The 25,245-nt window shown below is 39.5% G+C and overlaps 1 protein-coding gene across 2 annotated transcripts in view; it reads right to left on the reverse strand.

The window, feature by feature from the left end:
- Window positions 1-1,367: 1,367 nt before the first annotated feature.
- Window positions 1,368-25,245, reverse strand: part of PAPOLG (poly(A) polymerase gamma) — a 43,289-nt gene continuing 19,411 nt past the window's right edge. For both annotated transcript variants that reach the window (XM_055240564.2, XM_055240565.2), the window contains exons 8-22: window positions 24,659-24,748; window positions 19,995-20,133; window positions 18,987-19,059; window positions 17,745-17,865; window positions 16,975-17,059; window positions 16,537-16,590; window positions 12,653-12,772; window positions 12,107-12,216; window positions 8,231-8,352; window positions 7,823-7,983; window positions 6,097-6,185; window positions 5,621-5,841; window positions 5,053-5,118; window positions 4,808-4,864; window positions 1,368-2,767 (exon numbers count right to left, since the gene is read on the reverse strand). In XM_055240564.2, the coding sequence (XP_055096539.1) occupies window positions 2,669-2,767; window positions 4,808-4,864; window positions 5,053-5,118; window positions 5,621-5,841; window positions 6,097-6,185; window positions 7,823-7,983; window positions 8,231-8,352; window positions 12,107-12,216; window positions 12,653-12,772; window positions 16,537-16,590; window positions 16,975-17,059; window positions 17,745-17,865; window positions 18,987-19,059; window positions 19,995-20,133; window positions 24,659-24,748 (1,607 nt within the window). In that variant the 3' untranslated portion in view covers window positions 1,368-2,668. The remainder of the gene's footprint in view (window positions 2,768-4,807; window positions 4,865-5,052; window positions 5,119-5,620; window positions 5,842-6,096; window positions 6,186-7,822; window positions 7,984-8,230; window positions 8,353-12,106; window positions 12,217-12,652; window positions 12,773-16,536; window positions 16,591-16,974; window positions 17,060-17,744; window positions 17,866-18,986; window positions 19,060-19,994; window positions 20,134-24,658; window positions 24,749-25,245) is intronic.

A 25,245-nucleotide genomic window follows, 5' to 3' on the forward strand; every position in this document is an offset into this window, starting at 1 on the left:
GGCGGATCACCTGAGGTCACAAGTTCGAGACCAGCCTGGCCAGCATGGTGAAACCCTGTCTCTACTAAAAATACAAAAATTAGCCAGGCAAAGTGGTGGGTGCCTGTAATCCCAGCTACTCGGGAGGCTGAGGCAAGAGAATCGCTTTAACTCGGGAGGTGAAGGTTGCAGTGAGCCGAGATCGTGCCACTGCACTCCAGCCTGGGCAACAAGAGCGAAACTCTGTCTCAAAAAAAACAAAACCAAACAAACACATGTACTTAGTGCCTCTGATCATAACACAAAATCCCAGATCATACTTTCTCCTTTTTCACTTGGAACCAGTACAATGGAAGCTTCCCACCAAGTTAACGAAATGTACTCAAAGTTCTACCTACTGGTCAGGATAGAAAACATTTTATTTCTGACAAACCCCACCATCTCAAAAGTATTTTATCAACTCCTCAGTTACCAAACAGGTTGAAGAATGCTATCTTTGAGGACTCTAATGTTGACTCACTGACATGTTGAATGGGCTCCTTAATCTAAAACAAGGTTAGACTTGTTGCTTCCTTATTAAAGAAAAACTCCACTAGTCACTCCAAAGAATCTATTTATATAATGGGGTAAACATGGATATAGAAGGAATTCCTAAAGATACTTTGAAGGCTGATTTAAAAGCAAAAGATATTAAATGCAGAAATGCATACACATCAAGTATATAAAATTTAATCAAATTCCTTACTAAAGCTTTCAAAGGTTGAAGTCAAGTGGTAATTATTCAGTTCTTTCATAATCATTCATTTTTGCTCAAATAGAGTATTTGTAGAACAATCCCAAAACATCTGAATAAAGGGAAAGACTCAGCTAAGACAACAGCTTTGCCAAGGAAGCTACAACTTGGTTATGTGATTTTATTCTTATCTTTTGCTGCTATATAAAAAGGGAATAATTGAACAAACATTTTTTCCTTGTTGTTCTTTACTTCTAAGACTCTTTTCATGTTTTCCATGGTACAAAGTAAACATTAGAATTTACATTTTGGAGACCTAAGGGGCAATGAACAGGAGTGGGACCTGGAGGATACGGCTCTCTGGCAATTCAAGAATTTCAACTCAATGGTAAAGGGCTTGTAAGAGAAAATGGACTGCTATTTCTCCACTTGCTAGATGGCATCCCGTGAGTCCTGTAATACACGAGGTATCTTCCCCACACTACTCAATGTACCATTTTGAGTTTTTCCTACTGGACCTACTAAATGCTAAGTGAAACCTAAAGAAGGTGGTAGATACTAGCACTCCTGGCTGTGTAATCTATACATTTTCATTTTAAATATAGTAATTCAAGCATAATCCATATTTAAAAAATTAGACTAAGGAGAGACAATAAAGGTTTTAAACGTTTCTCTTTGAAAAGATGGTATCTTACAGTACATACAAAAATACTCTGAAAATACATACGACTTCATTTACAAAACACTGAATCAACATATTACAAGAATTACATGGTTATGGATTTTAATAAACTGAGCATGCATTCATGAAACTTAAAAAATATTAAGAAATGCATTGAAAAAAGCAGTGTAAAAAAAGACAACTCATATAGTTAAATAAAAATTACAAAGGTCCTGAGCCAATTAATGGTTGGTAACAATGTCATTCAAAATGCCTTTAGGTTTCAATAAAATCCACTGCTTATTTCTGCATGCCTAGTCCGTGAAGAAACTATTTGAAGTTGTGGGGCAAATAATGGTCAGGAATTATCATGCCAAGTTAATTTTACACCTCAAAAATACAAGTTTGTCATACTTAAAGGTTATCTTATTGTTGAAGCTGGAATGAGTTGCTCCTCAGTAAAAAATACCAGTCAACTAACAAGAATGGCGTGAAATAGGATATGTAACAATTTTACCATTCATATACTGACTTTCAGTATCCTGGTTATATTTTGATTTTTAATAAAGATGCATTTCAAAGGCCTCCATGGGAGGCAAAATATAGAGAATTTATGGTGCCCAACTCTTACGTAATCACTGGACTAATCTTCCCTGGTAACTATGCAACATTTGGACAGAAAGGCACACAAAAAAGTTTAAATATTTCATGTGCCAATCTGGAAAAAAATAATTTAATTTAAATCAACAGAACAGACAGTACATCTACACAAATGAGGAAAGCAGAAAAGATACCTCACATTCATTTATCTCAGGTTTCACAAAGTGGCTTCAATGCTAAAGTAAATGTATTAACATTTGGAAAATACAAGGCAATTTTTTTGTTTTCAATTTTTTTTAGCTCTATACAATGATTACAACATAAGACAAAAAAAACAAAAAACAAAAAACAAAAAAAGGAGTTCAGGACTTATCAGTGTCCAAGTGGCTAAGAACTGGTTCCCATAACAAGCATTGAAAGTTAAGGCAGTAAAACCCCCAAATGCAAAGCTGTAATACTGTAGATGGCAATTTGACAGCAGGTGATCCTCAGAGAAGTGTATGTAGCAATCAGTGAGAATGCTACAGCATCTGCAGGTCAAAGTTTGACAGTTCAAAAACCACTTCAAGGTTATTAGGCTGAAGGCTGTAACCTTCACCTTATTTCACATATGACAGCCACTTCTATGTAAAAACAAGTGGCTGCATCTATGCCACTAATGATTGCTTGTTCACTTAAGTGAGGAGGCACTGCTTTTACCGATTAAGGGTCAGTCGAATGGAATTTTTGATGACACGGATGTTATTTGCTGGAACTGGAGATGATGAATCTGGTAGTTCTTTACTGGGTAGTCTCTATTAGAAAGAAAGAAGAAACAAAAAAGGAAAAGCACATCATATATATTATAAAGGCCCAGCTAGAAAGTCAGTCACAAAACTTGGGGAGTTTTTCTCCCAAACCCTCCAGCTCCTAAACACTCAAGTATGCAATGAATATTTTCTTCCAGTGTTCATAGGGAACTCTTGCTTTCGGAACTACTACTTCTTTTTACAGTCAGAGGTGAAAAGCAGAGGGATAAGAGAAAGGGTAGAAGTGGCAGGAGTATGAATATGTACAGGAAAAGAGGAACTGCCATGCCTGGATCGAGAAATGCATAAAGAACACAGTCCTTAAGGTCAAGCAAAGAAAAAAAAAGGAAGTGCATGGTGACTAAACAGGAAGCTCTTGGGGTGTGAAGTGAAAAATGAATGTGTGTAGTAGAGAAAAATTGAATATCTGAGAGTTATGTCCCTCAATTTGTTTCTGTAATACATTCATGAAGAAGAACACTGACTCAATCTGTGAGATACTTAAGTTCTCAGGAAAACAACTTTGTACTTAGGCTAGATAACTTTGATGGTTATGAAATTCAGGGACATCAGTTTCAGGGATTCTGAGGACATTAAAGATTATTACATAAAGAAGGCAAAATCTAGGGCTGGGCATGGTGGTTCACGCCTGTAATCCCAGAACTGTGGGAGGCCAAGGCAGGCGAATCACTTGAGGTCAGGAGTTCAAGAGCAGCCTGGCCAATATGGTGAAACCCTTTTCCACTACAAATACAAAAATTAGCCACTACAAATACAAAAAGATCACGCCACTGCACTCCAAACCTGGGCAACAGAGCGAGCCTCCATGTCCAAAAAAAAAAAAAAAAAAAAAAAGGAAGGCAAAATCTAGACTTGTGTAATGGTGATAGTTTCTTGTCAAGAGATGACTGCTTAATTCTCCTCTTGTTTTACCTTGGCTAAGCCAATATCTGTATCATATCCATATGCATTAAAACAATTATGAACAATTTCAGATATACAAAGAAGTAGAGAACAGGACAATAAGGACTTAAATGCCAAAATGAAGTTTCAGACATTATTATAATTTTGCTGCAATTGTTTGGTGTACCCACTTTCCCTTTAGACTTGATATATTAAAAAATCCAGATATGTCATTTCACTCTTTTGTACTTCAATGTCCATCTCAATATTTTTTCTTCCACCATCACACATAATTATATATTCATTTTTTTGTAACTTAATCTTATGTTAAAGGCTCAAAATCTAGAACTAATAGCCTATGAGCATACTGTTTTGCTTTAGAATAGCTACTACATCCTGGAGAACCTGGCAAGGTAACAGATGATGATGAAAAGCACTTTACTATTTAATGGCCATTCTGTTTTATAATAAATTATTATTATTTATAATTTATAATTGTTTATCATCATATATATTTATATTTATCATTATTATAAATAAGCCATTCTGTTCATTATAAACTCTCAGAGAAGGGCTTTCTCTATTTATACAAGGCTGGTTTTTGAGTACTTGCTTTTTAGCATACCACACTTAATACTACATATTATTAGTTATAAAAGTAATTCTTCAAATAATAAACATTTAAATTACAATTTAGGGGCGTTTAGCTCATGTTTTAAAGGTACTTACTATATATACCACTACATTTGGTTCCTCTAAAATATTAATACATATGGTTCCTAATTACCAAACCTATGTTTTGGCAGTAAGCAATAGTACACAACAGAGATAAACCTCCAGGTGCTTGGTAAGAAATTAATGTGCTGACCATCCAACTGCTTCTTTAAAAACAAAGGGTGAACATAATCTAAATAGATAATAAAGTTGTCTTAAACTACTGCCTCTTTTTTAGACTTTTGAGGTACATACATTCAGAACTATATACTTGCTATCTCCAACCCCAACTACACTGCTAGTCCTTGGGGACAGGGACAAAATCTTACTTTTTCCCAGTGCTAGGCTCTTAATAAGCCTTTTGTACTTGTAGATTACCTATGAGTTTTTACCTATGTACTGTACCTATGAACAAGACTATCTTGTTACCTTTTTGCGTGATGTATCAATAGTTGGAATAGGCATAGATTCTCCTCCAATGGCATCCTAAAAACAGAAGAATCAACACAAGTGAAAACTAACTTTCCTATATGCAAACACTTATTTCTACTTAAAATAAAACCTAACTAAAACCTGAAAATAGATCTAATCTGACCTACTTTCTAATATGGCACTTTTCCTGATACATGGCGCTTTACAATAAATATTCTGAAGCACACTATTAATATATTTACCACTGATTTTCTTTTTCTTTCTTCAGCAGTGCGGGGGTCCTTAAATGTTGATTCAAGTCGAATAAACTAAAATATAAACATTGAAATAGATTGCTATTATGTACCTGCAAAAAACCATATAAATCTATATAAACTGGAAGACTAGTTATTGGTTACGCTATTATAAAAATTACTATAAACATGGATTGGTAAGAGAAGATAATTTAAATTAGATTAAATTCAACTGCCACCATTAATTTCTATAGTTTGGGTGATCTTTTTGGTTAAATAAATTCAGATTCTAACAAATATAGTTTTACCACCACCTACTGGAGGCAGGGCATATCAACACACAAGAAATGAGATTTTGTTATCAGTAATGACTTCTGTAAGTCAAGGAGAAACTGAGACCAATCATTGAAATTTTCAGACACATTAGTAATTTCAACTTAGGATGAGCAATTAATATTGTAAATATTCTTTTCAGCCAACTCCTAACAGAACACCCAACAGCTATGGAAAATTGTTTCTTTAGTATTAACTATAAAAAATATCAACTACTGAATCACCACTAAAGTTGTAACTTTACCTTTTCTACGTCTTTCAATCTCTTAGGAGTCCCATCTATGGATGGGGAATGGGATCTCTTGGGTGTAACAGTCTTAGTTATATTTGACATTCCATTCAGATGCGGTTGTCCCTGGGCAGGGTTGTGAGGTGTTGGGATTCTAGGAATGACATTTCGTCCTACTACGGTAGGAATGGTACACACAGCGGGGGGTGATACAGCTTTTACTGTAGAGTCAACTTCTGAAAAGGAAAAAAAGGATTTTAATAATTAAACATTTATGTAATTTTTTTTTCCTTGAGACAGGGTCTCTCATTCCCATCACCCAGGCTGCAGTGCAGTGGCTTGATCACAGCTCACTGCAGCCTTGACTTCCCAGGCTCAGGTGACCCTCCCACCTTAGCCTCCCAAGTAGCTAGGACTACAGGCGTGTGCCACCATGCCTAGCTAATTTTTTGTAAATAGAATTATTAATATATACAAGTTTAGATACCTACTTGCGCCAATGACTGGAATGGAAAGTCCTTGGGCTGGTGGTACACTCAGTGGCTTCTCCACAATTACAGCAGCAGGCTCAGCACTATTCCTAATGAAAGTGTTAAATTATCATCAATAAATGATTTAAATATCACTTTTCTTCTCCTTTTTTGAGAAAAGGCCTCACTCTACTGCTCAAGTTGGAGTGCAGTGGCACAATCACAGCTCACTGCAGCCTCAACCTCCTGGACTCAATTAACTCTGCCACCTCAGCCTCCCAGGTAGCTAAGAACGTAGGTGTGTGCCATCATGTTGGGCTAATTTTTTTAATTTTTATTTTTGTGGAGACAGGATCTCACTATGTTGCCCAGGCTGGTCTTGAACTCCTGAGGTTCAAGCAATCCTCCTGCCTCAGCCTCCCAAAGTGCTGAAATTATAGATGTGACCCACCACACCTGGCCCCATTAGTTATTTAAAACACTCTTGTTGTAACATTTACCACTGCCGCCGCCTTTTTTTTTTTTTTTAGACATGGTATTGTTCTGTCGCCTAGGCTGGAGTGCAGTGGCATGAACACACGGCTCACCGCAGCCTCAACCTTCCGGGCTCAAGCTGTTCTCCCACCTTGGCCTCCCGGGTAGCTGGGACTACAGGTGTGCACTACCATGCTGAGCTAATTTTTGTTTTTTTTTTTTGAGACAGAATCTCGCTCTTTTGCCCAGGCTGGAGTGCAGTGGCGCTATCTTGGCTCACTGAAAGCTCCGCCTCCTGGGTTCACACCATTTTCCTGCCTCAGCCTCCCGAGTAGCTGGGACTACAGGCGCCCACCACCGCGCCCGGCTAATTTTTTGTATTTTTTTAGTAGAGACGGGGTTTCACCATGTTAGCCAGGATGGTCTCGATCTCCTGACCTTGCAATCCGCCCGCTTCGGCCTCCCAAAGTGCTGGGATTACAGGCGTGAGCCACCGCGCCGGGCCTAATTTTTGTTTTTTGTTTTTTGAGACAGAGTCTCACTCTTGTTGCCCAGGCTGGAGTGCAATGGCACGATCTCGGCTCGCTGCAACCTCCACCTCCTCGGTTCAAGCGATTCTCCTGCCTCAGCCTCCCAAGTAGCTGGGATTACAGGCACATGCCATCACACCCTGCTAATTTTGTATTTTTAGTAGAGATGTGGTTTTGCCATGTTGGCCAGGCTGGTCTCGAACTCCTGACCTCAGGTGATCTGCCCGCCTTGGCCTCCCAAAGTGTTGGGATTACAGGTGTGAGCAACTGTGCCCGGCCAATTAATTTTTATATTTTTTTGTATAGACAGGGTTTTGCCATGTTGCCCAGGCTGGTCTTGGAACTCCTGGGCTCCAGCAGTTCGCCTGCCTTGACCTCTCAAAGTGCTAGGATTACAGGCCTGAGCCACCGTGCCTGGCCACAGCTGTTGACTCAGGCCTGTACTTTAACATTTCATTGAACTAAAAGGGGGAAAAATGCAGAGGAGCCAGTAAGAAAAGAAAAATTTAAGCAAAAAATGTGTACATTTCTGGGTACCTATCTAGTCCCATATGCTCATAAGCCTATACCGTTTCCCACAGGATTACCACGAGTTATTTCTAAACAAGAAATTGACCATCAGCCGGTAAAATGAAATCTTTTAACAATTTTAAAAGGCAGTAGCAGAGGTATAGAAAAGTTCACATTATCTTCAAATAAACTGAACAGAAAACCAAAAGGACACATTTGAAATAAAGACAGACCTTTCTGTTTCTCCTACAGAAGGACTATCAGACTTGGACACTGGAGAATTAAAAGGTGTTCCATTATCAGTGTCTCTGGAGCTATCCAGACAACTGCTATCCAGAGACGATCTTTTGGATTGAAGTCCGCCCGAGCTTCGATTGACATCAGAAAGACTTTGCTGAAAGAAGGGAACAATTTTAAGATTTCAAAATGCAAATGAGACTATAAAGACTGGTTTCAATTCTGAAGGTCATTTAAGCAAATTATCTCTTGTGATTAATGAAAATGAGATTTTAGTCCTAGACTGAACTGCCTACATCTTCCTTATTTTTCTCAATAGGTTTGGGAGCTGTAAGAATGCAAATTTGGTCCCAGATCATTTGTCTGAGTAAAACCATACTGAAGGGTTAAGATTACAAACTCACCTTTTTCTTCTTTTGAAGAATTTCTGCAGGAAGGTAGTGGTGAAGTTGTTTTTTCTTTACATGAGTTGCTTCAATTTTCATTCCCTCCTTTAGCATATTTATATTGTTTGCCTGTCTGTACACTGTAACAATGTTAATATGTTAAATGGGAAACTTCTTTCTGAACCAAGGGTTCTGCCTAATTTTTCTGAAATGCATATACCTTTACTATCTCCCCACTATCACCACCAGCCACCCACCCACCCACAACCCTCTCACAAAACAAATATTTTTAATACATTTCCATCACATCACAATCCTATTCATGAATCCACTAGTTTTTCTTTTTTTGAGATGGAGTTTTGCTCTTGCTGCCCAGGCTGGAGTGCAATGGTGCAATCTCGGCTCACCACAACCTCCGCCTCCTGGGTTCAAGCCATTCTCCTGCCTCAGCCTCCTGAGTAGCTGGGATTACAGGCATGCACCACCATGTCCAGCTAACTTTTTTGATTTTTCGTAGAGACTGGGTTTCTCCGTGTTGGTCAGGCTGGTCTAGAACTGCCGACTTCAGGTGATCCGCCCACCTCGGCCTCCCAAAGTGCTGGGATTATAGGCGTGAGCCACCGTGCCCAGCCATGAATCCAATAGTTTTTCCATGTCCACCTTCTAAGACTTTCTCATAATCAAACCTTGTTAATAGAATAAATATATTTAAAAAATAGTATTTTCCAGATCTTATTTTCTGATATTTTCCCAAAAGGCAATCTCTCCTCATAATTACTTGCCCAGGTCTAAGCTAATTCTTTTTTTTTTTCGACACAGAGTCTCACTCTGTCATCCAGGCTTGAGTGCAGTGGCACAATCTTAACTCATTGCAACCTTTGCCTCCGGGGTTCAAGCTATTCTCCTGCCTCAGCCTCCCCAGTAGCTGGGACTAGAGGCGCATGGCACCACACCCAGCTACTTTTTGGATTTTTTGTAGAGACGGGGTTTCACTATGTTGGCCAGGCTGGTCTCGAACTCCTGACCTCAAGTGATCCACCCACCTTGGCCTCCCAAAGTGCTGGGATTACAGGTGTGAGCCACTGCACCTGGCCTTCTAAGCTAATTCTTAGGCCAAATATCCAAGATGCAATTCAGGCTGTCCTCCTCCTCCATGAGAATTTACTACTGCAGCTACCACACCAATCATAGAATGACAGACTTCAGGAACCATCTTACAAATACATCCTTATTGTACAGTTGAGAAAAGGAGGCTGAACAGCTCTGAATGCCTTGCCAGGACCAGAATCCACACAGCCCTAGATTCCCATTCTAGTGCTTTTCACACCTTATAAGAAAACGGGTTTTATTAACTCACACACAAATTTCTTAATATGTTTTAACTGTAAATATACCCAATGAAAAAACAGGTTTTATTAACTACCACATACATTTCTTAATGTTTTAATTGTAAATATACTCAATGAGATTATAAGCCCACTGAAGACAGGGATGGGAGGCTTGTTTTACACAGCAAGTACTGCGAGATGTGGTAAATTATCTAATCTCTTGGGGCCTCAAGTTTCTTCATCTGAAAAATAATATCTTATAAATTTATAATAAACTATGTCCCAATCTTCTCCTTTTTAAAAAATTTAAGCCCTAATCAGAATGGAAAAATTTATGGTGAATGTTTTTATTCCAGATTGCTTATAAAAGAGTTACCAGGAGTGCTTGTTTAAGTTGCAGATTCTCTGGCTCCCTCTCCAGAGTGTGATTTAGTGGTTCTAAGGTGAAACATAAGAATCTGCATTTTCTTTTCTTTTTTTGAGATGGAGTTTCACTCTTGTTGCCCAGGCTGGAGTGCAACAGCGAGATCTCAGCTCACTGCAACCTCTGTCTCCCAGGTTCAAATGATTCTCCTGCCTTAGCCTCTGGAATAGCTGGGATTACAGGCGCCCACCACCACACCTGGCTAATTTTTGTATATTTAGTAGAGATGGGTGGGGTTTCACCATGTTGGCCAGGCTGGTCTCGAACTCCAGACCTCAGGTAATTTGCCCGCCTTGGCCTCCCAAAGCGCTGGGATTACAGGCGTGAGCCACCGCGCCTGGCCAGGAATCTGCGTTTTCGTGATAAATATGAGGGCTCTTTCAAAAGAATTCAGAAAACCCAGATGAGCCAAACCAATACTTTTAATAGTATGAATGTATAACTACTCCAGATTCTTAAGATAAATAACCCCAAATTTATAACAGATACATTAAGATATTCCAGAGTTGTGACTAGAGGGCTAGATGTGAAAGACATACTTTTCATTGATCCTGAAATATATTCAGCAATTCTGTACTTACTGGTATTTATTTCATATCAAAAACATAAAAGTCTGGCCAGGTGCGGTGGTTGACACCTGTAATCCCAGCACTTTAAGAGGCCAAGGTGGGCAAATTGCTTGAGCCCAGGAGTTCGAGATCAGCCTGGGCAACATGGCGAAATCCTGTCTCTATTTAAAACAAACAAACAAAAAACCCATAAAAATCAAGTCTTTTATTTTTTTGAGACAGGGTCTCACTTTGTCACCCAGGCTGGAGAGCAATGGCGCAATCTTGGCTCACTGCAGCCTTGACCTTCTGGGTTCAAGCAATTCTCCCACCTCAGCCTCCCAGATAGCTGGGACCACAAGGCACGATACCTGGCAAACTTTTTTTTTGTTTTTTTTATAGAGATGGGGTTTCACCATGTTGCCCAGGCTGGTCTCAAACTCCCAGGCTCAAGAGATTCACCCATCCCAGTCTCCCAAAGTATTACGATTACAGGCACTTGTGAGCCACCGTGCCTGGCAAAAATCAAGTCATCTTTAAGACTGTGATCACAAACTCTGGTTGTACATACAAAGAGCTTTCCTTTCTTTGTTTTAAAACAGATAACATTCAGCCAGGCGAGGTGGCTCACGCCTGTAATCCCAGCACTTTTGGGGAGGCCGAGGCAGGATCACTTGAGGTCAAGTGTTCGAGACCAGCCTGGCCAGCATGGTGAAACTCCATCTCTACTAAAAATACAAAAATTAGCCAGGCCTGGTGGCATGCACCTGTAATTCCAGCTACTCAGGAGGCTGAGGCATGAGAATCACCTGAACCCCAGAGGCGGAGGTTGCAGTGAGCTGAGATCGCACCACTGCAGTCCGGCCTGGGTGACAGAGTGAGACTCTGTCTCTTAAAACAAAATAAAACAGATAACATTCACATGCTACAAAACTCAAAGCACTGAAGAGTATTCAGTGATGTCTCCTTATCCTGTACCCTGACCTAGAAGCAACCAGTCTTGCCATTTTTTTTAAACTAAGTATCCTTCCAGAGATATTCTATGCATTTGTAAGCAAATATGTATTTATTTTTTCTTTTATTTTTATATAAATAGCACAGTGTACACAGTGTTCTTGTACTTAATGTATCTTGGAAATTGCCTCATAATGCTTTTTTTAAAATTTTTTTTTTTTGAGACAGTCTCACTCTGTGGGCCAGGCTGGAGTGCAGTGGGGCAATCTCTGCTCACTGCAACCTCCTCCTCCCAGGTTCAAGCTATTTTTCTGCCTCAGCCTCCTAAGCAGCTGGCATCTGCCACCACACCCTACTAACTTTGTATTTTTAGTAGAGACGGGGTTTCACCATATTAGCCAGGCTGGTCTCGAATTCTTGACCTCAGGTAATCTACCCGCCTCCGCCTCCCAAAGTGCTGGGATTACAGGCGTGAGCCACCGCACCCGGCTCCTTTCCTGTTTTAACAGCAATACGGATATGCCATGTTCACTTAACCAACTGTGGAACTTTAATAAGTACAGCCAGCCAGATCGTAGGCAGATGACACTGAGTAATAGCCAGGTTTGAGAATCATAGTTCTATGATGATGGAGTCTTACCTGTATCAGTAAATGACTGTATATCATATGTCAAGTCTATGTTGACACTTTCTGCATTTTCTACTCTCCGAAAAATTATCCCAAGGAACCACATTGATACGTAATTGTTGCTATAAAGCAAAATTTAAGAATTTCCATTAATTATTATTATTTTTTACAACTTTACAGATGCTATTTCATAATTAAAACTTGGTCTCTATCTCACAAATACAGATTTCAGTGGTCTGGCCAGATTCTTAAAAGTGACATCCAGAACTGGTAAGTTATCCCCTGTTGTTCTAAGAAGGATTAAGTGGCTAAGAAAATGACTTACTAAATATATTCTTAAAGATGCTCCAAATATTGTAATGGTGTTTTGCTGGGGTTTGTGGGCTACCAAAGTAGTTATATACTTATTTTTAACGCCTAGACACTCAAACTCAAATACATAATGTGTCATACTCCCATCAATGCCTGTTAAACAAAAATCTCACAATTACTCTGAAACGATGCATATGCCAAATAACATTATTTAAGAAATAAAGTATTAAAAAACAATTAACTTACTCTTTATGATGTTCCTTATTCCCTGGGAATGACTGGGGATTCACATGGGCAAGAGTAATAAATTCATTCCGTTCCAAGTTTCCAACAAGTACACGGATTTTAGATTCTACTAATCCAACCCTAAAATAAACAACAAATACAATTTATCTTATGTCCACTTTAAATTTGAAAGCTACACTCAAGTAAACCAAACAGCATATTAACTATGAAGCTTTACATGTTCATTAAAAAATTTCGGGCTGGGCATGGTGGCTCACATCTGTACTCCCAGCACTTTGGGAGGCAAGAGTGGGCGGATTGCCTGAGGTCAGGAGTTCAAGACCAGTTTGGCCAACATGGCAAAACCCTGTCTCTACTAAAAATACAAAAAATTAGCTGGGCGTGGTGGTGGGTGCCTGTAATCCCAGCTACTTGGGAGGCTGAGGCAGGAGAATCACTTGAAACTGGGAGGTGGAGGTTGCAGTGAGCTGAGATCGTGCCATTGCACTCCAGCCTGGGCAACAGAGCAAGACTCCGTCTCAAAAAAAAAAAAAAAAATTTCAGGCCAGGTGCGGTGGCTCATGCTTGTAATCCCAGCACTTTGGAAGGCTGAAGAGGGCAGATCACCTGAGGTCAGGAGGTCGAGATCAGCCTGGCCAACATGGTAAAACCCTGTCTTTACTAAAAATACAAAAAAAAATTAGCCAAGTATGGCGTACACCTATATTCCCAGCTACTCGGGAGGCTGAGGCAGGAGAATTGCTTGAAGCTGGGAGGTGGAGGCTGCAGTGAGCTAAGATGACCCCACTGCACTCCAGCTTGGGTGACAGAGTGAGGTTCCATCTCTAAATAAATAAATAAATAAATAAATAAAATAAAAATTTCAGCCCAATATATTAGGAACCCCATTTTAAATGCCATTGTAAACACAATTTATATCAACTTTAAATATGAAAGCTACACTCAAGTAAAACAAACAGCATATTAGCTGTTCATTTAAAAATTTCAGCCCAATATATTAGGAACCCCATTTAAAATGCTATTGTAGTAAATGACAAGTTAGTAGATTTCTGTGTGTTCTTTTTTTTAATGTAAGAACTAATCTATGTAATGAATTCCTGAATCTAAAATACCCTTAGTTAAGACTATAAAACAGTCATGGCTTAGGGCATGAACAAAAACTGCTGGTTAATCTAGTCTTGAATCTTTTTCTACCTTCAAATCTTATGTCTCAAACCTAAGGCTAGGCTAGGCCAGGTGCGGTGGCTCATGCTTGTTAATCCCAGCACTTTGGGAAGCTGAGGCGGGAGGATCACGTGAAGCCAGGAGTTCGAGATCACCTGGGGCAACATAGTGAGATTCCATCCCTATAAGATAAAAATAAAAAAAAAATCAGCCAGGCATGGTAGCAAGGGCCCGCAGGCCCCAGCTACTTGGGGAGCCGAGGCAGGAGGCATCGCTTGATCCCAGGAGTTTGAGGCTGCAGTATGATCACCCCACTATACTCCAGCCTGGGTGACAGTGAGACTCTGTCTCTAAAAAAATAAATAAATCCTAAGGCTAAGATAAGTTTAAACAATGAAACTAATATTGGCACATAATATATGAAACAATCATGCTAGACTTTGCATTTAAAAAAATTCATGGGCTGGGCGCAGTGGCCAACACCTGTAATCCCAGCACTTTGGGAGGCCAAGGAGGGTGGGTGGATCACGAGGTCAGGAGATCGAGACCATCCTGGCTAACACAGTGAAACCCCATCTCTACTAAAAATACAAAAAATTAGCCAGGTGAGGTGCGGGCGCCTGTAGTCCCAGCTGCTTGCGAGGCTGAGGCGGGAGAATGGCATGAACCTGGGAGGCGGAGCTTGCAGTGAGCTGAGATCACACCACTGCACTCCAGTCTGGGCGACAGAGCAAGACTCCATCTCAAAAAAAAAAAAAAAAAAAAAAAAAGAATTCACTAAATTTGGATCACATCCTATTAAAATACAGCAAGTTTCACCGGATTTCTACAATTTCATTTCTATCTCACTTAAGGAATGTGACCAATGGCAGCTTGCTTATTAATGACTTTATGAATTAGAAACATTACAGGAACATTTTAACATTTTTTAAAAACATCAGCAAAAGCTTATACATTATAATTATGTGTGCTTTAACAGTAAATCTACAAAAATCTGTGTTATTCCAGTGTCATCTAAATGACAGGTTGGCAAACTTTTTCTGTAAAGGGCTAAATAGTAAATTTTAGTGTTTCTGGGCCATACAGTCTTTGTTACACCTATTCAACTTTGCTATGAAGCACAGAAGCAGCCACAGATAATACATAAACGAAGAAATATGGCTGTGTTCCAGTAAAACTTTATAAAAATAGATGGCAGACTGAATTTGGCCTAGAGCCTATTTTCTGACTCCAGATCTAGACAAACAAAATACTGTTTCAGTGACAGGATTATTTTCAGAGTCCCTTTAATTACCAATGAAATAAGGATTAAACTCTTGAAGCAAAAATAAAACAGTATTGCTGTTTTGCTTTTCCAGAAGTCAGACCCAAGGAAAGTACAACCATCTCTGGTGGTCTAACAGCTTCCGTCTGATAGAGGCAAGGATGTGAATATAGTGGAGGCAGAAGGGATAAATTTAGATGCACAAGAAAGAACACACTACTTCTTGACCACAAATATCTCCCACCTGTTGACGGAAGCTTAATCTGAAAGATTTAAGCCATTATCTCCTAAATTAAACGGATATACAAAACGTCTTTTCTATTGAGTTTTGTCTTTTCTATTGAGGTAAACACAATGGCAAAAATGAAAAACTCAGGCCGGGTGTGGTGGCTCATGCCTGTAATTCCAGCACTTTGGGAGGCCGAGGCGGGTGTATCACGAGGTGAGGAGTTCAAGACCAGCCTGACCAAGATGGTGAAACCCCGTCTCTACTGAAAACACAAAAATTAGCTGGGCGTGGTGGTGGGAGCTTGTAATCCTAGCTACTCTGGAGGCTGAGGCAGAGAATTGCTTGAACCTGGGAGGCGGAGGTTGCAGTGAGCCAAGATCGCACCACTGCACTCCAGCCTGAGCGACACAGCAAGACTCCGTCTCAAAATAAAAAATAAAAACAAAAGAAAAACTCAGACGGTGGCTATCAGAATCATCCAAACTAGCTCAAAATTTTGCTTAAATCTGGCTGAGAAGCAATAAGAAGCAAAATCTATACATATATCTTTTGCTCATGTCCCTCCTGATTCTGAAACATTAATTTGATGGCATATTTTAAACACTGAAGCTCCATGGTCATGCACAACAATCACCAGTAAGATATAATAATTTTACGGATCACTTGAGGTCAGGAGTTTGAGACCAGCCCACTTGAGGTCAGGAGTTCAAGACCAGCCTGGCCAACATGGTGAAACCCCATCTCTACTAAAAATACAAAAATTAGCCACAGGGCATGGAAGTGCACACCTGTAGTCCCAGCTACTCAGGAGGCTAAGGCAGGAGAATCACTTGAACCCAGGAGGCGGAGGTTGTAGTGAGCCGAGATTATGCCACTACACTCCAGTATGGGTGACAGAGGGAGACTCCTTCCCCAAAAAAAAAAAAAAAAAAAAAAAAAGTCCGGGCGAAGTGGCTCAGGCCTGTAATCCCAGCACTTTGGGAGGTTGAGGTGGGTGGATCACCTGAGGTCAGGAGCTTGAGACCAGCCTGACCAACATGGCGAAACTGAGATCGCAACACTGCACTCCAGCCTAGACAACAGAAACTCTGTCTCAAAAAAAAAAAAAAAAAGAGATATAATCATTTTAAAAATCAAGCAAGAAAGTACTTTATAAATGGTAAAGCACCATATAAATAAGTTACTATCACCACACAGTAGGTAGAAAACTTGAAATAGAAGTCTTACCACTCTAGATGGTTTTCTTCTGTTGATGCGCTGGCAGTCAATACTATATAATGTCTGAAGAATTTTCAGCAACAATCAGAAAAAACAGCCAGAAAAATTGTTATGGCCTGCTTTTTAATCATCCCTTTTCCCTCCCTCTCACTGAACAAGTGAGCTAATAAAGGCACACAGTTTATGAAAATTAAATATGCTCTGATTTTCACAAAATTAATTCTAGGTCCTACAAGTAAAAAACAATTCACTTTAAAAAATCACTAATACTGGATTAGATACTACCAGAATAAAGAAACACTCTTATCTCTTAGGATTTTTGTTAATCTATTCTCTCTTGCTTAAGAAATAAAAGAGCTGTCACCTGTCATATATTAACTATGTTTAACATTCTTCTTTAAAAAAAAAAAAAATTCACATACATACAAAATACAAAATTTCACATACCTATACTTTTGAAAGAAATTCGGTGGCTCAAGTAGTTTGGACCAATCTGATTTTCCTTGAAGAATTTCATCTGTGACTGCAAGACCTAAATTAAAAAAAAAAAAAAAAAAAAAAGAAGAATGATTTTGAAAAGAGACCAGCTCTTAAATCACTCTACTACTACAAAATCTCAAACTCCACCAGACCAAATTTTTTTTTTTTCTTTTTTTGAGACAGAGTCTCACTCTGTCACCCAGGCTGGAGTGTGGTGGCTCTATCTCGGCTCATGGCAACCTCTACCTCCTGGGTTCAAGTGATTCTCCTGCCCCAGCCTCCTGAGTAGCTGGGATTACAGGTGCCCACCACCACTTCTGGCTAATTTTTGTAATTTTAGTAGAGACAGGGTTTCACCAGGTTGGCTAGGCTGGTCTTGAACTCCTGACCTCAGGTCATCTGCTCGCCTCGGCCTCCCAAAGTGCTAGGATTATAGGCGTGAGCCACCGCGCCCGGCCCACCAAACTCTGAGTAACAAAATATAAATATATATTATGTTGTTTTTTAGAACACAAAAAATTAGTTTCAACCAGACTGGGCTGACTCCATTTTTGGCCTTAATATTATCATATACTTTTGAAAACACATTACTAAAAAACAAAATAACCATACTTGAAAGAATTTTTAGAAAGAATTAGGTATAACTCTAACTACCAATCCATAGCTGCAACAGAGAATAAAACTGTCAACCAAAAACTTGTGGGAATATGTAAAGGGCAACGGGGCCACATGTTTACCTTGTTTAAATTCTTCTACCATTACTGTTCGAGTTGATGTGGACACATTATACGTAGAATTCTGTTGTGGGTAGGCAGGGGTGATTATGGGCATGAGATGATACCTATCTGATGGATTTACCTGTGAAATTAGAAGCAGAATAACTGATCTATTCTCCTATTTCAGTTGTCCTCACTTCATTTCCCCAAAAGTCTGAAGAATATGAAATATAAATTTAATACTACATTTCCTCAAGTTTAAGAAGTACATTTTCCCTCCCCAACTACATTTATTTCTGAAGTTGGATATGTCTGATAGTCAAAGTCAAAGGAAATACTGCAGAAGTATATTTTTCCTCAGAAAAGCTGTTAAATTGATGTGCATCTTATAAACAATGATCTCTTATAATCAAGGAAATACAGTATTATAACTACAAAAAGCATTATCTGGTTTAATGGTTCTCAATCCTTTTTCACCACCCACTCAATGGATGACTTCCCCTTGGTTACCTAGAGGAATGAGCACTCACTCTAAAAGCAAATTAAAATGCAAGATATGGGAGAATTATGCTATCCTGGAACAATGAATCTGCTTTAAATTGTATTGCAAAGTAAATCTTTTATTATACTTTAGTACTTTATTATTAGTAACCAATTACTTTTTTTTTTGAGATGAAGTCTCAACTCGTCACCCAGGCTGGAGTGCAGTGGCACAATCTCGGCTCACTGCAACCCGTGCCTCTGGGGTTCAGGCGATTCTCGTGCCTCAGCCTCCAGAGTAGCTGGAACTACAGGTGTGCACCACCACGCCCGGCTAATTTTTTATATTTTCAGTAGAGAGGGGGTTTTACCACGTTGGCCAGGCTGGTCTCGAACTCCTGACCTCAGGTGATCCACCCGCCTCGGCCTCCCAAAGTGCTGGGATTACAGGCGTGAACCATCATGCCCAGCCAAGTACCCAATTACTTTTGAGACAGTTTTTCCACAATGGATTATGGCACTGTCCTTGAGACACCCACTCATCTTACATGGGCGATTTTTAATGACAACATTTGGATCAGCATTAGTGATCCTAATCATCTGCACAAAAAACAAAAAACAAAACACAAAACAAAACAAAAACCGCAGCAGGAGGAGGAAGAGGACTATAGTTATACAGAAGGAGGAACAGAGACAAGAGGAACTATCTTTAACTAGACTGTAATTTAGTGAAATGTCCTTTTCCTTAAAAGGTTTAAAGAAACTCCATAATAAATCACATACCCGAGGATCCCAGACAGGCAAATTCAAATTGCTTTCTTCTGGTTGCTTCAGCAGCACAGGATTTGGCCATTCCCTGACATGAATAAGGCAAATTAACTTACACATGATCTCACTTCAGGTACTACACGAAACCTTATTAGATTGTTCTAACCTTCTACAGAGTGAATGTTCTGGGTATTTGGTATTAAAGGAAAAAAAGGCCGAGCATGGTGGCTCATGCCTGTAATCCCAGCACTCTGGGAAGCTGAGGCAGGCAGATCACCTGAGCTCAGGAGTTCGAGACCATCCTGGGCAACATGGAGAAACCCTGTTCTCTACTAAAAACACAAAAATTAGCCATGCCTAGTGGCGCATGCTTATAGTCCCAGGTACTCAGGAGGCTGAGGTGAGAGGATCACTTGAGCCCAGGAGGTGGAGGCTGCAGTGAGCTGAGATGCATGCACTCTAGCCTGGGCAACAGAGTGAGACCCTGTCTCAAGTAAAAAAAAAAAAAAAAAAAAAAAATGGGCTAGGTAAGAAAGTACACAAAGGAAAGGCTGCTCATTTTAATGCAGTGTTCTCTGAAAGGGCAAATATTACTTTTCATTAACTGTAACGAATTTACACCTGAATCTTTCACTTCCTTCTCATTTGCTTTCATGGATTTAATTCTGATAATTTAGTAACACCAACAGCCAACATTTACTGAAAATACTAATACATCAATGTGATTATCATCTCCATTTTACAAATGAGGAAAGCTTAAATGACCTCTATATAACTAGTAATTTGCAAAGCCACACTTATTTTAACTGCTCTCCCAAGCTAAAGGCCCACATTTACAAATCCCTGGAAGAAGGTGCCAATTAGATGTCCCACCATTGCCTCAAAGTTGATGTTTTATACTTTTAACTTTACAAAGGAATGTAAAACAACAGAAAAAGTCTATGTATAGCTCTTAAATTTCCAAACAAACTTACGCATAGGTAGAGGTTAGTAAACAGTCAAAGTACACATATAAATACTTACCACTTGGAAAAAACTAAAAAGAACTTATGAACTAAAGTAGATGCTGCTGCATTTGGATACAACTGGCAAGTTCTTGCAACTAGCATTGCCCAGGAGACACCACCAAGGAATCCTAGCATGTTGGAATAAATACCACGTCCTAGAAAATCAATATATTTGTTAATTATTATTAGGACCTACTATCTGTGACATTCTTTTTTTTTTTCTGCTCTTTACAAGGTGAATGAATATCCGTGACATTCAACAAGGTAACTTTATTCATAAGATGGTTGGTTGGAAATTTTCCCCTATAAACAAAACATTCAAACTGATAAGCAGACCTCCACATTAGGCCTACAGTCTAATTAGTTAACCATAAATTGCTAATCTTATCCTTCTTACTTTCCCTTCCAATAGAGACAACCTCAGTTCTTTGCCTCAGTCCAACTGCTCAACTGGGCTCCACTGATACTACATTGAAATTCCCCATTTTTCAGTATTTAGGATTGAGAGAAAAATGAAAGGAAGGAGACATTTGGAGAGACAATGGGGAAGAATGAATACTTAATTAATAATCATATTCATGGGTATTTTTAAATCAAGTATAAAGCTGGAGACTTACTTCAGTATTTCACGGAATTTGGATACCTCTCCATAAAGTAGAATACACCACTGATATCACTCATTTCTATTTTTTTTTCTTTTTTTAAGAGATGGGTTCTCACTCTGTCACCCAGACTGGAGTGAACTGGCACAATCATAATTCACTGTAGCCTCAAACTCCTGGGCTCAACTGATCCTCCACCTCAGCCTCTTGCGTAGCTATGATTACAGGGTTGCACCACCATGGTTGTCGTGACCGTTTCTTACATAGCTATCTATATTATGTGCCGCCAAGAGAGCAAAAGAAAAAACCTACAAAATACCAATTTCAGACATGGTAAATATGAAAAATATGCATCTAACTGACAAAACATGGCATTTATCTTTAAGGAAGGGCACATTGTTCATGTCATCCCTTCAGTGCAAATTTTACTTTATCTTAAGTATACAAGACACTTGAGCCCAAGGACAAATTCTACTTGCTTAGTATCTTTTTAGACCTGCACTGTCCAATATGGTTGCCACAAGCCACGTGTTGCTATTTTTTAACTTGGAACAGCTTTATTGAGATGTAATTCACATACCATAAGATTCGTCCATTTAAAGTACACAATTCAACGGTTTTTTAGTATACCGAGAGTTGTGCAATCATCAACATGATCAATTCTAGAATGTTTTCAGCACCCCAAAAAGAAACCTTTAACTGTCACACTCAGCCAGGCACTGTGGCTCACACCTGTAATCCCACCACTTTTGGAGGCCAAGGCAGGAGGATTGGTTGAGCTCAGGAGTTTGAGACCAGCCTAGGTAACATAGCAACACCTCGTCTCTGCTAAAAAAAAAAAAAAAAAAAAAAAAAAATATTAGCCGGGCATAGTGGCATATGCCTGTAGTTCTAGCTACTTGGCAGGCTACAGTGGAAGGATCGCTTGGGCCCAGAAGGTTGAGGCTGCAGTGAGCTATAACTGCACCACTGCATTCCGGTCTGGGAGACAGAGCAAGCCCATCTAAAAAAATAAAACGAAATAAATATAAAGGCATACCTCGTTTTATTGTTTTGCTTTATTACACTTCACAGATACTGAGTTTTTTACAAATTGAAGGTTTGCGGCAACACTGAGTTGAGAAAATCTATCAGCACCATTTTTCCAACAGCATAAGCTCTCACTTCATGTCTCTGTGTCACATTTTAGTAATTCTCACAATATTTCAAACTTTTTGATTATTATTATATCTGTTATGGGATTTGTGATTAGTGATCTTTGATGTTACTATTGTAATTGTTTTGGGGCACCACAAACTGAGCCCATATAAGACAGTGAACTTGGTAAATGTGTATGTTCTGAATGCTCCATCAACTGGTCATTACCCATCTCTCTCCCTCTCCTCAGGTCTCCCTATACCTTGAGACACAACAATACTTAAATTAGGCCATTTAAGAACCCTTAATGGCCTCTAAGTGTTCAAGTAAGAGTCACATGTCTCTCACTTTAAATCAAAAGCTAGAAAAGATTAAGTTCAGTGAAAAAGGCATGTTGAAAGCTATGATAGTCCGAAAGCTATGCCCCTTGTGCCAATCAGTTAACCAAGTTGTGAGTGCCAAGGAAAAGTTATTGACAGAAATTACAAGTGCTACTCTCCAGTGAATACAGGAATGACAAGAAAAGTAAAACTGCCTTATTGCTAATAGAAAAAAAAAATTGTTTTCTGAGACAGAGTCTCACTCTGTCGCCCAGGCTGGAGTGCAGTGGTGCGATCTCAGCTCACCACAACCTCTGCCTCCCGGGTTCAAGTGATTCTCCTGCCTCAGCTTCCCGAGTAGCTGGGATTACAGGCACGTGCCACCACACTCAGCTAATTTTTGTATTTTTAGTAGAGATGGGGTTTCACTATGTTGGTCAGGCTGATCTCGAACTCCTGACCTCATGATCCGCTTGCCTCGGCCTCCCAAAGTACTGGGATTACAGGTGTGAGCCACCGCGCCTGGCTGCTGATAGAAAATTTTAATGGTCTGGATGGAAGATCAAACAAGACACAATGTTTCCTTAGGCCAAAGTCTAATCCAGAGCAAAGCCCTAACTTCTCTTCAATCGTATGAAGGTTGAGAGAAGTGAGGAAGGTGCAGAAGAAAAGTCTGAAGCTAGTAAAGATTGGTTCATAAGGTTTAAGTTAAGAAGCCATCTCCACAACTAAATAAGTCCTGACTTATTTAGCAATAAGTGCTGATGCAGAAGTTGCAGGAAGTTATCCAGAAGATCTAGCTAAAATCATTGATGAAGGTGGCTACACTAAACAACAAATTATCAATGTAGATGAAACAGCCTTATACTGGAAGAAGATGCCATCTAGGACTTTCACAGCTAGAGAGGAGAAGCTTGGTTTCAAAGCTTCAAAGGGTAGGTGATTCTCTTGTTAGAGGCTAATACAGCTGGTAACTTTAAACTGAAGCTGGCCGGGCATGGTGGCTCATGCTTGTAATCCCAGCACTTTGGGAGGCCAAGGCGGGCAGATCACCTGAGGTCAGGACTTCAAGATCAGCTTGGCCAACACGGTAAAACCCTATCTCTACTAAAAATACAAAAATTAGCCAGGTGTGGTGGCACATGCCTGTAATTCCAGCTACTTGGGAGGCTGAGGCAGGAATCACTTGAACCCAGGAGGCGGTGGTTGCCGTGAGCTGAGATCGCGCCATTGCACTCCAGCCTGGGTGAGAGAGTGAGACTCCATCTCAAAAAAAAAAAAAACAAAAAAAAAAAAAACAAAAAAAAAAAAACAAAAAAAAAAAAAAAAAAAAATGAAGCCAATGCTCATTTAACATTCCCAAAATCCCAGGGCCCTTAAGAATGATGCTCACTCTACAATCCGTGCTGTACAAACAGAACAACAAAGCCTAGATGACAGCACAGCTGTTTACAGCATGGTTTACTGAGTATTTTAAAGCCCATGGTGAGATCTACTGCTCAGAAAAAAAAAAAAGATTCCTTTCTAAGTAGGACTGCTCTTTGACAATGCACCTAGTCACCCACGAGCTCCAGTGGACATATACTTGGAGATTAAAGTTATTTTCATGTCTGCTAATACAGCATCTATTCTGTAGCCCATGGATCAAGGAGTTATCTTCTTGTTTTACCATTTAAGAAACACATTTTGGAGCCAGGCTTGATGGCTCACACCTGTAATCCCAGCACTTTGGGAGGCCGAGGCGAGCGGATCACAAGGTCAGGAGTTGGAGACCAGCCTGACAAACATGGTGAAAGCCCGTCTCTACTAAAAATACAAAAAATTACCTGGGTATGGTGGTGCGTGCCTGTAATCCCAGCTACTTGGTAGGCTGAGGCAGGAGAATCACTTGAACCCAGGAGGCAGAGTTTGCTGTGAGCCGAGATCGCACCACTGCACTCCAGCCTGGGCGACAGAGCAAGACTCCGTCTCAAAAAAAAAAAGACTACAGTATACGGTAAATGTAACTTTTATATGCACTGGGAAACAAAAAAAAAATTAATTTGCTTTACTGCAGTTGTCTGGAACCAAACCTGCAATATCTCAGAGGTGTGCTTAAATAATAATACAGAATGTGCTGTGCCAGGTCAGTGGTAAGCAAAGGGATTTTTATGAACCTAAATATATAAACTATATATATAAACTAGTAACAGTTCCAGGCTTTATTAGAAAAGTGTTATAAGGTAAAAACAAGTGAAAGTCATCACTGTAGGCTCTTCATTTAATGAACACCTACTACAGTGTAAACCAGACTCTTTGCTGGTGGGAATACAAAGATACATAAGATGGTGTTACCCACAGGGAGGGTATCAGTCTTCAAGTTCTGAATTATTCTGACCGCCTGACTGAACCTAAGATGAAAAGTCAGGGGCTTTTAAGTTTTTGACCAAGGGAGGAAGAGGTATACTACTTATCAAAACACCATAACCACTGTACCTGAAAAGCAAATAGCTATTCCAGAGTTTATTGGCCCTTAACCTCCAACAATATCATTAGGTTCAGAGTTTCTATATATGCTTCTTTCACTGGCAAGAGAAAATTAAAATTTTATAATGCAAACATAAAAGACTAGGGATACTTACGTTTTGCCCATAATTTGACAGCTCTTAGGGTGAGTCTAAAAGTTTCTTTATTTGGCACTAAATGCAAAATTTCATCAGTAACTCTACAACCTGAAAAAGACAAAGTATTCATTTTTCACTATGCAGCAAATTCTCAGTTAATTCAAATGCCCTCCTAACTTCCAGACTCTCGAATGCTAAAAATATGAAAGATAATAAAACACTGGGGTTTATTTTATGTATATGAAATTTACCACTTATGAGAAATCAGTTTGCTTTAGGATAATTAAAAAAGACATGGGTAATGCAATCCAAAATGAGATGTGTCTGAGTATTTTTTAGTTTTCTTCCTTATTTGACTATTAATCAAATACCTCCCAATTGCGACACTGTAATTATTTCAATGTAAACCTTTTCCACAAATACTGTAATTTACTGTTACAATCTGGAAATACACCAAAGTACAATAGTGATTCGGTCCAACAAAAGACACTATAAAACATTGGTTCTCAATCCCAGCCCTTTGGGAGGCTGAGGTGGGTGGATCACCTGAGGTCAGGATCTCGAGACCAGTCTGGCCAAAATGGTGAAACCCTGTCTCTACTAAA

Source organism: Symphalangus syndactylus, chromosome 14, assembly GCF_028878055.3.
Source record: "Symphalangus syndactylus isolate Jambi chromosome 14, NHGRI_mSymSyn1-v2.1_pri, whole genome shotgun sequence".
Classification (NCBI taxonomy): domain Eukaryota; kingdom Metazoa; phylum Chordata; class Mammalia; order Primates; family Hylobatidae; genus Symphalangus; species Symphalangus syndactylus.